The sequence below is a fragment of the Chelonia mydas genome, chromosome 9, assembly GCF_015237465.2.
Source record: "Chelonia mydas isolate rCheMyd1 chromosome 9, rCheMyd1.pri.v2, whole genome shotgun sequence".
NCBI classification, from domain to species: Eukaryota; Metazoa; Chordata; order Testudines; family Cheloniidae; genus Chelonia; species Chelonia mydas.
The window spans coordinates 16,811,302-16,823,544 of record NC_057855.1 but is presented as its reverse complement, the minus strand read 5'-3'; the positions used below and the strand labels follow the sequence as shown (position 1 = coordinate 16,823,544).

The 12,243-nt window shown below is 42.7% G+C and overlaps 1 protein-coding gene and 1 non-coding gene across 2 annotated transcripts; one reads left to right on the top strand and one right to left on the bottom strand.

Annotated features, from left to right (window-relative positions):
* Nucleotides 1–344: 344 nt before the first annotated feature.
* ACTRT3 (actin related protein T3) lies at nucleotides 345–5,811 on the bottom strand. Its single transcript, XM_007055500.3, has 2 exons — nucleotides 5,609–5,811; nucleotides 345–1,309 (listed from the first exon to the last, which is right to left on the bottom strand). Exons 1-2 carry the CDS (start codon nucleotides 5,809–5,811, stop codon nucleotides 391–393), a joined length of 1,122 nt encoding a protein of 373 aa, XP_007055562.1. The 3' UTR covers nucleotides 345–390.
* Nucleotides 5,812–8,387: 2,576 nt separating this feature from the next.
* Nucleotides 8,388–8,460, top strand: TRNAV-AAC. The gene has a single exon. It is a non-coding gene; the product is annotated as a tRNA-Val (tRNA).
* The last annotated feature ends 3,783 nt before the right edge of the window (nucleotides 8,461–12,243 follow it).

Sequence of the window (12,243 nt, the reverse complement as noted above, 5' to 3'; positions counted from 1 at the left end):
TCATTTATTTCCTGCTCAGTATTACATTTTAGTAATGGAAATGTCTGTTAGAAAGTGTGGGGATATTACACTTATGCATACATTCAGTAATAATGGGATAAGTTTTAAAAAGCCGTTGTTGTAAAATTGTCACTTTCATCTACTTCACTTGTTTTCCGCACTGTTTTGTCCTTGTGTAAAGAACTCTCTCGCTAGAAATCCAGAACATTTTATACATATTCATAAAGATATATTCTAGAACAAGCACACCCAGAGTCATGATTTTTATTAGTCTTTCACCAAACAAATACTACAGGCATAGGCCTCCTAGAGTTTTGAGGTTACTATAATTTGAGGTTCTTTTCTTTCCCACAACACTTTCAGTTAGATCCTTTTAAAAACAACTGGATTTCAGAAGCATTTTCTATGCACTATGTTAGGCCCAATTTCCCTGTACTCTGCCATGGTAATCCACATTTGCTGGAAGGCAGAGAGGGAGGAGAGGATGGAGCCCCCCATCCAAACAGAGAACTTCCTGTCAGGGGGAGCCATGACCTTCACCTCAGTGTCACTGGGGACCATGCGGATTAACTCTTTGGTTACGCGCTCAGCCAAGCCAGGGAAGAGGCTGGAACCACCAGACAGGATTATGTTGGAGTAAAAGTTGGTCCTCAGGTCAATGTCACACTTCATGATGGTGTTGAAGCAGAGCTTGTCAATCCCTGGGGCCTCTATGCCAATATTAGATGGGCAGAAAAGGGTCTCAGGGCAGCGGAACCTTTGATTCTGGACTTTAATAACCTGCCCATCAGGCAGCCTGTAAGATTTCTCTACTTCACTTGGATTCTTAGCCATCTCCTCTTCTGGATACAGACACACATAACACATGTTCTCCTTCATGTCACGTACAATCTCCCTTTCAGCTGTACTGACCAGCGAGACACCACTCTCTTTAAGGATCCTCATCAGGTAGTCTGTAAGGTCACGGCCAGCCAGGTCAAGCCGGAGAACGGCATGGGACAAGCAGTAGCCCTCAAAGATAGGTACAGTGTGGGTAACGCCATCACCAGAGTCCATCACACAGCCCGTGGTAAGGCCTGATGCATAGAGTGCCAGTACGGCCTGGATGGCCACATAAAGGGCTGGTACCTCAAAGCGCTCAAAGAGAACCTTTGTCATATGTTCTCGATTGACCAGTGGGTTGAGCGGTGCCTCGGTGAACAGTGCTGGCCGCTCACTTGCCTTCATCTTCAGGTCATGGTCATAGACATTCTTCCACACAGCCTCCATGTCTGCCCAAGATGTGACAATCCCATGTTCCACTGGGTACCTACATGTGGTTCAAACAGACGAAAAACAAAGGCAACATTTTCCTAACAAAATCACCATGCCCATAACCCCAGCATTCACCATTTACCAGGTTCACCTTGTCTGGTGATTCCCAAGTATAGCATTTCATGAAGTGTACTGTATATAAAACTCTTAAGTCACAAGTGTTTACTTGAAAAATAAAATGAATAATGGCCTGTGCTCAAGAAAGTTGGTGATTGCCTCCTAGAGCTGCTGAACATCCTTAACTCTCAGCACATCTAAGAAGGGATATAGCACGTTGCAGGATTAGGACCTACATTTTAAAAAGTATTTAAACATGATTTTTAAAATATTACTGAAAAGTCCAATATGAATCTTTTACAATTTATTAATTTCATTATTGATAATGTATGTTTATTAAACATTATTGTGGGAATATTTCTTCTGCCAAACCTCAAAAATTCATCCAGTAGATTAGTAGCTAGAAGATTTACCTTACTCTCTGATAGCACTCAACAAGTATAGAGAGTGTAAAGCAGGGGTGGCCAACCTGAGGCTGAGAAGGAGCCAGAATTTACCAGTATACATTGCCAAAGAGCCACATTAATACGTCAGCAGCTCCCCATATCCGCTCCCAGCATCTCTCACCCACCAGCAGCCCTGCCAATCACGCCTCCTCCTCCTTCCCTTCACCTCCCGATCAGCTGTTTCGTGGCATGCAGGAGACTCTGCGGGGCAGAGGGGAGGAGTGAGGGCATGGCAGGCTCAGGGGAGGGGGCAGGGCCTGTAGCAGAGCCAGGGGTTGAGCAGTGAGCACCCCCTCGCACATTGAAAATTGGCGCCTGTAGCTCCAGCCCCGGAGTCGATGCCTATACAAGGAGCCGCATATGAACTTCTGAAGAGCCGCATGTGACTCCGGAGCCACAGGTTGGCCACCCCAGTGTAGAGGGTAGAGAAAGATGATTAAAGACTCTTGGAAGTCCCAGACATTAGCCTTGTCTTCACTAGAGAAATCTTGCAAAAAATCACCATCAATGTTGGGAGCCTTAACATACAGTGGGTGCTGGCAGTGTTTTAAGCACCAAGTTGATTAATTCTGATCTGGACAGGGCTAGATAACTAGGGGTTTAAAACACCGCTGGTGGCAGCGGTCTATGGTAGTTCTCCCAACATTGCTAATGCCAGTGGAGCATTAGCTGTGATAGGCAGAAACTGAAGACCAGATTCTCTGTTGGTCTGCATCTTGTGCGGTCATTTACACCAGAGCTTAGTGAATAGAAAGTGGGTACAAAATGCTACTATTCTGATTTAGTAGAATTTTACACCTATTATGCACTCCTTTTGAACTGGCACAAGTTGCAGTGCATGGAGAATCTGGCCCTACACAGTGCTTGGTGTTAACACTGAAAGGAAGCAGTTTGTATCTCTCTAAAGTTGTTTCAGGCTGGCTAGCTGGAGACACAAAAAGGGCTGGTCTATGCAGAAATTTGCCTCATAATAATGTTATGCCCTGGGTGAAGCCTTGTTATGGGTTGAGTTAAAAACTCATTGAGATTGATAAGTGTGAACACTCCCTTCACGTAAGATAGTGGTAAGAGTCATTTAAGAGGCCACACCTAAAACAAAGCCTAATAGTGTCTGCCCAGAAACTAGCACCATGTAGGCAAAGGGTTCAACTGGGTATTGTGTGTATTGCATGTGGTTGTGTGAGAGAACAAACAGACCATGTCTACATTACTGAGACTATAGCAGCATAACCCTGTAGTGTAGACTCGGGGGGTGTTGTATCCAGAAAAAAATGTCTGTGGAGTATCTAGTTTAGCACTTTACACTCACATTTGCTAATCTGAACTAATTGGTAAGCTAGTCTAGACAAGCCCTGAGAGATCTATGTATTTGTTTTCCCTTTTTCTGTCTCCTTTTTTACTCTTTGTTGTGTACAATTTTCCAGTCTCTTCTTCTTTTCATTCTCTCCAATTTTTCTTTTTCTTCTTTTAGTGCTTCCTTTTCTCCACCAGATCCCTTGAATTCTTCTTTTCCTAACCCAGAGCTTTTCCTATTCCCTCCTCTAATTCCTCTCCCTGCTGCTACTCCGTACACAACCTTCCCAGCTATTTGTAGGTGCATTGTCAATCAATAGCTTTATCTACATCAAAGAAAAGCACCATTATATTTTATAGTGGTTCCTGTGGAACTGCTGTAAATTGTAATGGTGCGGTGTGTCCACAAACTAGCCATCTTGGCTAATATAAAACTGTTCAGCATGTCACACCACTCTTTCCAATCATTGTACTTCTACTGTAAAATGGGTGCAATGCTTCCAGCACAGGTCCCTAAAGCAGCGTTTTGTAGGAGTTATCCACAACTGGAGAAGTGCTATACCATTTAAAAGAAAACTGGAACTGTATAAATCAGTGTATTTCAATATACAAAATAGCACATGCTTTATGGAAGCTTCTCTATTTTTTTTAAAGAAGAAAACCCCGAAAACTGCATGCATCACACCTTATTAAACAGAAAACTCTAATGTGTAAAAATAATAGACTCTTCAGTAATTTATCACAGGAATGTAGTTTGAAATACAAGAGACACTGTACGTTGCAACTGCTAAAGAGATTACAAGAGCAGTAGCGTATTATTGTGTGTAGCTGCAGTCTAGGCCTATGAAAAGGTGCAGCTGCAATTACAGCATTTTCTGTCTACATTAGCACTGCAGTGGGGCAGGGTGATGCAGGATACAATGGTGCTCGGGAAGGACAACTGCAGCAGTGCACTCCTGCAACTGCTTTTGTGTGTCGACATGAGGTGTGTTTCAAGGATAATAGGGATAATAGGCCCTCCTCAGGCCCTACGCTACCAGCACTCCCAGCTACCTTCGAATTGGATACAATTAACTTAGGCTTGAATAGAGACTGGGAATGGTTGATTCATTATAAAAAGTAACCTATTTCCCCTTGTTTATTCCCCCCACCCCCACTGTTCCTCAGACTTTCTTGTTAAACCCTGGATTTGTGCTGGAAATGGCCCACCTTGATTATCATACACATTGTAAGGAGAGTGATCACTTTAGATAAGCTATTACCAACAGGAGAGTAGGGTGGGGGGATGGGGGGGAGAAAACCTGGATTTGTGCTGGAAATGGCCCACCTTGATTATCATACACATTGTAAGGAGAGTGATCACTTTAGATAAGCTATTACCAACAGGAGAGTGGGTGGGGGGAGAGAAAACCTTTTGTAGTGATAAACACCCATTTTTTCATGGTCTCTGTGTATAAAAACATCTTCTGTATTTTCCACAGTATGCATCCGATGAAGTGAGCTGTAGCTCACAAAAGCTTATGCTCAAATAAATCGGTTAGTCGCTAAGGTGCCACAAGTATTCCTTTTCTTTTTGTGAATACAGACTAACATGGCTGTTACTCTGAAAGGTGTTTGTAATGTCTCTTTTATACCCAAATGCACTAACGTAGCTACATGGCAGATGAAATTGTTTTGCACACCTCCCCATGCCCTTTGGAAACCTTCACACCGGCTGCAAAAGTTCATAAAGCTGTAGCAGTCGAACTGCACAGACTTTTGGATGCAGCTTTCTCTGTCTCTACCCTCTCTTTCTTTGTTTCTGTGGCCCCCTTCCCTTCTTTTCCACACTTCCAGCCTCCTCTGTTAGTCTCTATTCTTTCTTCCTTGTTTTGCTCTCCCTCCCACTTTTTGACCTTGTTTGGCCTTGTCTCGTGTTTATCTTTGGGATGCTTGTATCAGTCTGTGCAGAGCAAAAGCCAATAGCAACAGCCTTTCATTTGGAAAAGGCCCTACAGGTTCTTCGACAGTTTCCTTCTGCAGCCCCTTCCATGATCAAACATTTAAGTGACTAGTACAGAGGAAAACTCTTCCTCCTGTACCAAACTCTCTCCATGAGGAGAGGCCTCCAAAAGAGACTGCTGTCTGAGGCAATGCTCCCTCCTTGTTCAGATGCCAGCCTTCCTGTCCCAGTTCACCCTGCATCCACCTAACTGCTGCTTCACAACATTCCTCCCACAAGGCTAATGGTACCTGATGGGCAGGGATAGCTCCTCCTCCCTCCTCAGTACCTGACGGACACATTCTTCATTAAAGCAACCTGCCTCTCCACCTTGGGCAGGGGCCCCTGTCATCTCCTTTCCTACCTGGTACCCAATGAAGAGGACCCCCAGACTTGGCCTGCTCCCTACCCACTTTCCATCTTTCCATGTCCCCCTCTTTAGACCAGGTGGAGAGAACCCACTCCTTCGCCTGCTCTCCTCATTTCCCCAGGCCTAGCCCCCACCATTCTCTGTTACCTGATGGAGAGGATCCCACGCTTGGCTTGTGCCTCATCCCCAATATAGAGGTCCTTCTGGCCTGCCCCCAACATCACAGCCTTGGCTTTAGGCCGGCCTGTTATGTTGCTGTAGGTGAAACGTGGTTCCTTGTCCCCAGCTATGCCTGCCTTGATCAGGCCCGAGCCATTGTCTATAACCACAGCCGGTAACAGATCCCCCATCCCAGGATGTGGCTTTCCACCTGCCACTTCCCACTCAGGCCACTGGGGAGTGGTGAGGGCCAGCAACTTCCCCTTCATGTGATAATCCCCTCCTATTATGACAGAGGCACATACAGGAGTAGTGCCCTCGTTGCTAAGAAACCCCCTCAGCCCTTATCAAGCTAAGAAAAGTCCAGCCTGTTCACTACCTGCATGGGAAACTCCCTGATTGCTGGAGGAACTGGCTTGGAGCCCCATGATTTAACTTGCTACCTGTCACTGTAGTAGCTGAGTGCCTCATTGCCTTCCATATGAAAACTAATAGCAATAACAACATTCCTGGGGATCCCTTTTTTTTAGGATAAAATATTTGATTGGGGTAGGGTTTTTCTTTTTTAAATTTGATTAATATACTTTAAAAATAATTAGAATAATCTGCTAGGGAGGCCCAAGATCTGCAAGTTGCCACTGGGAATTGATGGTGTTAATTCTGGTGGTGGGACTTTTCCCTCTGAGTCAGTAATGAAATCTTCTAACACACCTTTAGGGCAGGCAGCACCTTGAGACTGGCAAGCCTGCCATCATCATGTGGTCAGACCCAAGCTTTGCTCTGGACAATGGTGGGGAATCTCTCCTTATTCTGTTGCTTGAAAGGGAGGCTGGACAGATCCACAGAATACTGAATTAGTTCTCTGGGTTTCCAATACACAAGTCTCAGTAGATGCCTATTTTGCTTTTGCCTAAGGCAGGTCCTAGCAGCTTAATTTAATATATGGGATATGAGGTCTTGATGATTTGAGGTCATTAAAGAGTGCAAGACACTTTTTGTAAGAGTCAAGCTGTTAACCATTGTGTCCAAGACAAATTCCAACTCAGGCAATTGTATTTTGCAGTCTAGGTTCCCAAAATAGTTTTAATTGGGCACAGTCTTCTTTACTTTCCCTAAACTGAATGGTATTGTTAAATAGTGGATGAATTTCATTCCAAAGATGGTTTCATTTCTGAGGTGAATGAAGTGATTCCTATATATATATATATAGTTTGCCTGTCAATTTGTTAAATTTGTAAAGGGATTTGTTATACTTTGGGATTAAAGACACCGTAGGTATATGTTATTGCTAATATAAATACAACATTTACTTTTCTTCTTATAGCTTTTTTCAGCTTTTTATGAGAAATTTTACCCTCTTCAGTGTTGCTATAATGTTCTTTTTTTCTTGGTCCTACAAATTAAGGCCAGGATTTTGTAACTGGGTCTGTGTAGGTGGCTATTGGGGTCCAGCCACGTGCATCCAATTGTATGATCAGAGCCATAACTTCCACTATTTACTATCACAATGCTGCATTGTTTAGATACAAATATCAGTGGGGGACTGTTTGCTTTCTGATTTCAAAAAATCCTGCTTTTACTGTCCTTGTTTTTTAAATTAACAGAAATATTTGGCAGGTTTCAGAGTGATAGCTGTGTTAGTCTGTATCAACAAAAATAACGAGGACTCCTTGTGGCACCTTAGAGACTAACAAATTTATCTATTTATTTATTTTAGATATTTGACTGATTTTTGGTTTTGTAAAGTTATTTTAACAACATTTAAATTTTAGTCCAAAACTGACCTCCCTTTAATACTACAGTACTAAACGAATATTGAGTCACTTCATCTACAGGAATAATAGTTTATTAGAACTCAGATATTAATTTTAATACACTCTAGTTGTTGAAGGAATATCTTCCACCAACCATCCAATCTATAAAACGAAAAATTAAACATAAATGGTGGTATGCCGGTGGGGATTCCGGGCAAGGGCACCGGGCAGGCTGCGGAGGGGCACACACTGCAGGCCCGTTTAGGGAGGGAACCCGGGATTATTATACACGCTCCCCAGGCTCATGCGTACTGCGGGGCGGTGCTGCGCACAGCCGCGGAGGCAGGGGATACATACTGTACTCAGCCCCCACCCGGGAGGGGGGTGCGCTGCGCCTGCCCCGGGGCTGGGGGGCGCCTGGAGTGGGGGCTCTGTTGTGCACGTGACGCTCGGGAAAGTCGCGTGGGGGGAGAGGAGGCGTAAATTGATGCCTACTAAGTGGCGAATCGATTAATTGCATCCTCGGAGGCGGGTGCTGCGCAGTGATGTGTTGCAGTCCTCAGGAGAGGGTGCTGTCCCTGCTGGGCGCTAGGGTGCCAGGCCTGATGGGTGGGTGGCATGCGGTGCTCGGAGCAGAGGGGCCAGTCCACAGTCACGGGGGGCCGTGCATGCTCCGGAAGCGCAGTCGCGTGGAGCCCCGTTGCGGTGGCCCGGGGAGAGCGATCTCCTCCCCCCCCCCCCCCCCAAACTGTTTTCACTGTGGTGTTTCAAGCAATTTTTGCGTCAGTCTAACCCATGTTTGTGTTAGGAGCGCCACTGAGTGGCTGGAGACCTGGTCAGATGCAAGTGTCGTCCACCTGAATCTAGGCAGGGGTTGCGTCTCCGGAAAATGTGCCGGTTTTAGGCGCTAACGTTGTAAATAAAGGTCCTGTACATTGCAACTCTTATTAGACCATTCAGGGTCCTCCAGCACATTCATAAAAGAGACAGTTTCAAAGCTCTTTAACAGGCAAGTTTCCGTAGTGTAGTGGTTATCACGTTCGCCTAACACGCGAAAGGTCCCCGGTTCGAAACCGGGCGGAAACAGTTTTGTCCGTAAATCTGTGTTTTAAGACTTCTTTTAAATACATTGTACTATACTGGATACTGTTGCATTAGGGGGGAAAAAAAGTACATTTCCAAAAGGGGCAGTTTAAAATCTCTTTGACTGGTACCATTTTAATCCTTTCATTTTTTCAGGATGAGATCTTCGAAAAAGTAAAGTGCTTTATAGCATTGACCAGCCAGCTGTCCGGTTTTGTTTTTGTTTAATAATTCATACTTGAATGTACACTAGCAGAATCTGTTTCAAATTAATAGTTTTGTTAGATTCTTTTTAAACAGCAGTTTAAATGAGTGCAAAAATACACAATTTGAAGTTGATTAAAAGTTTTGAGCACCGTTTTAGGTTTCAGTTATGTGTATTTTGTAATGAAATCATATCTCGTATATGAGAAGAGCCTAAGGGCAATATCAAAGCCCTGAAAATAGTGAATAATATTAAGCAGGTTATTATTTTGCTAGTCTTTCTTTGTTAACAATGAAATTTGTCTAACATTAAAGTTGACGCCTTCTGTACCATCCTGTGATCTCCATGGATAACAAAATAAAAATTAGCATACAGTATTAATTATGTTATTTTTATTATTCTGATATTAATTATTCAAATAATTCCTTAAGAAACACTTCTTTTGCAAAGACTTTCAATGTTCAAGAAAGAAAGAAAGAAAGAAAAAGCTGGTACATTCTTTGATTTAACTGTATTTCTAATACATGCTCTGACCATGCAAACATTTACACAGGTAGCTTTATTCCTCTGAATAGTCCCATTGAGTTCAAATAAAATTGCTTATGTGCATAAAGGCTTGCAGGATTGGGGCCTTAGCATGTATGCTCTTTTGGGCAGGGACCATATTTTCCTATGTGTAATGAAATGGTGCAAAGCATACTGATGGTCCTCAGTAAACAACAAATAATAATAGAGCAAGCAATAATAAAACTAATGTAGCAAATAGGTCACTTTGCAATGGTAATAATGGAAACAATTGTTAAAACATATATATTGTGATAATACAATTGGCCATTAGATTTTCAACAAGAAATTATAATTGTGTGCATATATTTAAAGGGTAGATGGGGGCTTACATATCTTGCTATCTTTGTCAGACAATTAGCCTGAAATGCATTGTCTGAACCTTTGACAGGCAACATTAGTGCTGATAAATAACTACTGTAATATTGTCACTTTCATTCATATTATTGATATCTGAAATGTAGGGACATTGGTAACAAAAGCAACGGAACCAAAGAAGACACACCAGGCAGCTCAAAATTTTTAACAGCAAATAAAACTGATTTTAATTTAGTTCATCTAGTAAAACAGAACCTTTAAAATAGCGTATTCTACTATCTTAATTAAATATTTAATTATCTGCATTAACTCTAGACTGTACCAATTAACATTCCCTTAATGGATCTGTGAAAGCTTTTTCCTATTTATGGGTCAGCCACAGATGCACTTTAGCTATAGTTGCTGTGACAGCCTTGAAGATGCTATGTTATAATAAGCTAAAGATACTGAGATGTAATAATTTTATAAACACTTTATGTGACCTGGTCAGTAAGATAAAGTTACTGTAGAATTATGTTGGGTTATTCAAATTTCCTGTTTGAATGTATTATCCTAACTTAATAAGGGGCTCTGGGAAAAACAAGCTTAAAGCAATACAATGGATCCAGATAAATAATTTCCCAGCAAACATGGGGGGGGGGGCAGTCACAACAGAATGGTGTAATTCCAGACACCAGTTTGATATAATACAGTTGTTTTTTAATGTCGGGAGCTTAGAGATCAAAAGAACACAAAGGGCTTGTCTACACTTAAAAAGCTATAGTGGTGCCACTGAGCACTTGAGTGTAGACACTAACTATGATGATGGGAGTGGTTCTCCCGTTGGTGTAGGTAATCCACTTCCCTGAGAGGCAGTAGCTAGGTCAATGGAAGAATTCTTCCCCCGTCTACACGGGGGAAAAAACACCCCCGAGGGCAGGAAGTTTCAGCGCTGTAAAGCACCAGTGTAGACAGTGCACCAGCACTGGGAGCCGTGCTCCCAGCACTGGTAGCTATTCCCCTCGTGGAGGCGGTTTTTTAGAGCGCTGGGAAACCTGTCTCCCAGCACTCTGCCATGACTACACAAGCAACGCTAAAACGCTGCCGCAGCAGCACTTTAGCATTGCTAGTGAAGACGTGCCCTTAGGTAGGATTTTTCATACTCCTGTTTGATGTAGTTAAACTGACCTAACTTGCTATGTAGACCAGGTCTGAACAGTTAAAAGGTGAGAGGAAAGGGGTCAGTTCCAGGAGCTGCCGAGGAAAACAAGGTGACACAGAGAGAGGGTCTGAAGAAGAGTCTGAAGGAAGTTAGAATTACTAGGTCCTCCATATAGGAAATTGTTAGATACCTGTTTAGCTAGACATACATACAGTCTATAGTTTTAATAGAGCATTTCAGAGAAAACATTCATATTTAAATAATACTTTGCTTTCAGAAGGCTGTCTTGTCACTGGTTACCATGGTCATTGCTCCGAGAGGTAAGAAAACTGCAAGTGCTGAACATAAGTCAGACCTTCTGAGGTAATCACAATAACCAGGGACTGCAGCCAGGGCAGTAGAGTGGAAGAATCCCATGATTCTAATCCAAGGAAGGTGATGGCGTGAGGCACAAGATCTAAGAGGGGTGCACTCAATGAGTCTAAGAGGAGTCAGATATGCATTTAGTGCAGTTACTGTGACAGCTGAAATGTAGTTTTTGTTTAAAGCAGAACTTTGCTAAAATCCACATACATCATCATATCCGTTTGAAAATGATAGTGCCAACCAATTAAGGAACTAGGGTAGTTTATGGTGCAAATTCAACCTCATTTGATCAAGAGGTTTCCAAGACACAGCTCTTCCCCTCCCTCCAGTAACCAGTATTTTTTTTAAAAAAAAGTCATAACTATAATGATTTTTGTGCACAAATTTGGAAAAGTGAGTGGGGTGGGGGGAAAGGAGTTAAAAATCCACATGAAATATATCACTTGAATACCCCCAATTAAATGCAATGTGTCTGTACCAAGATCAAACTACTAGTCAATAGGAAGTTATTCACAACTGTACAGACTGGTCCATATTCCTGCCCACCACTCTCAGGTAGAGATGAGAGGTAGAGATCTGAGAGCACAAGTGCACATCTTTCTGATAAAGTACTCTTTAGGGGAACGGGCACCAGGTTGACACCCAGAAGCTCGTCTCTTCATCAGCTGACTGCATTTAATATTTCTGTACACTTCACAACCTTAATTATTGACCATGGCCTCATAACACTCGTGTGGAGAGAAGCAACCAGCATTCCCATCATTTACAGATAAGATTGCTGAGAGGTAGCATAAAGTAAAAAATAAAGACCTTCAATTTCCCTTTCTAGATGAGGCAAAGGAAGCCAAGAAGGCTGCACAATCATCTGAGAAGATCTAACTAACTAATCAGATCTTACTATCAAACTGTAACAGTTATCTGTGAGAGTGCGTGCACATGGTTCTATGTGCATCGTTCTCTGTGCATGGCTGTGTGCCTCTCCATGTTCTTGTTTGAATATATGTATGCATGTGACTGTGTGTCTCAGAGTACATATTTCACACTGGAATCTACATCCAGAAACTATGTTTAAAGAGTTCTGTATGTTTTTGCTGGAAAAAGGGTTAAACCAACCACCTGGAACCAGACTCGCTGAATCATGGCTTGAGATATGGATCTTAAGTTCAAGGTTGGCTCCTTGCTTTAAGAGGCC

Coding starts and splice junctions, on each gene's coding strand:
- ACTRT3 (XM_007055500.3), bottom strand. CDS start 5,811: ATGGGGGATCTGTTACCGGCTGTGGTTATAGACAATGGCTCGGGCCTG. Junction 1,310..5,608: donor CGTGGGATCCTCTCCATCAG/GTAACAGAGAAT, acceptor AACCACATGTAG/GTACCCAGTGGAACATGGGA.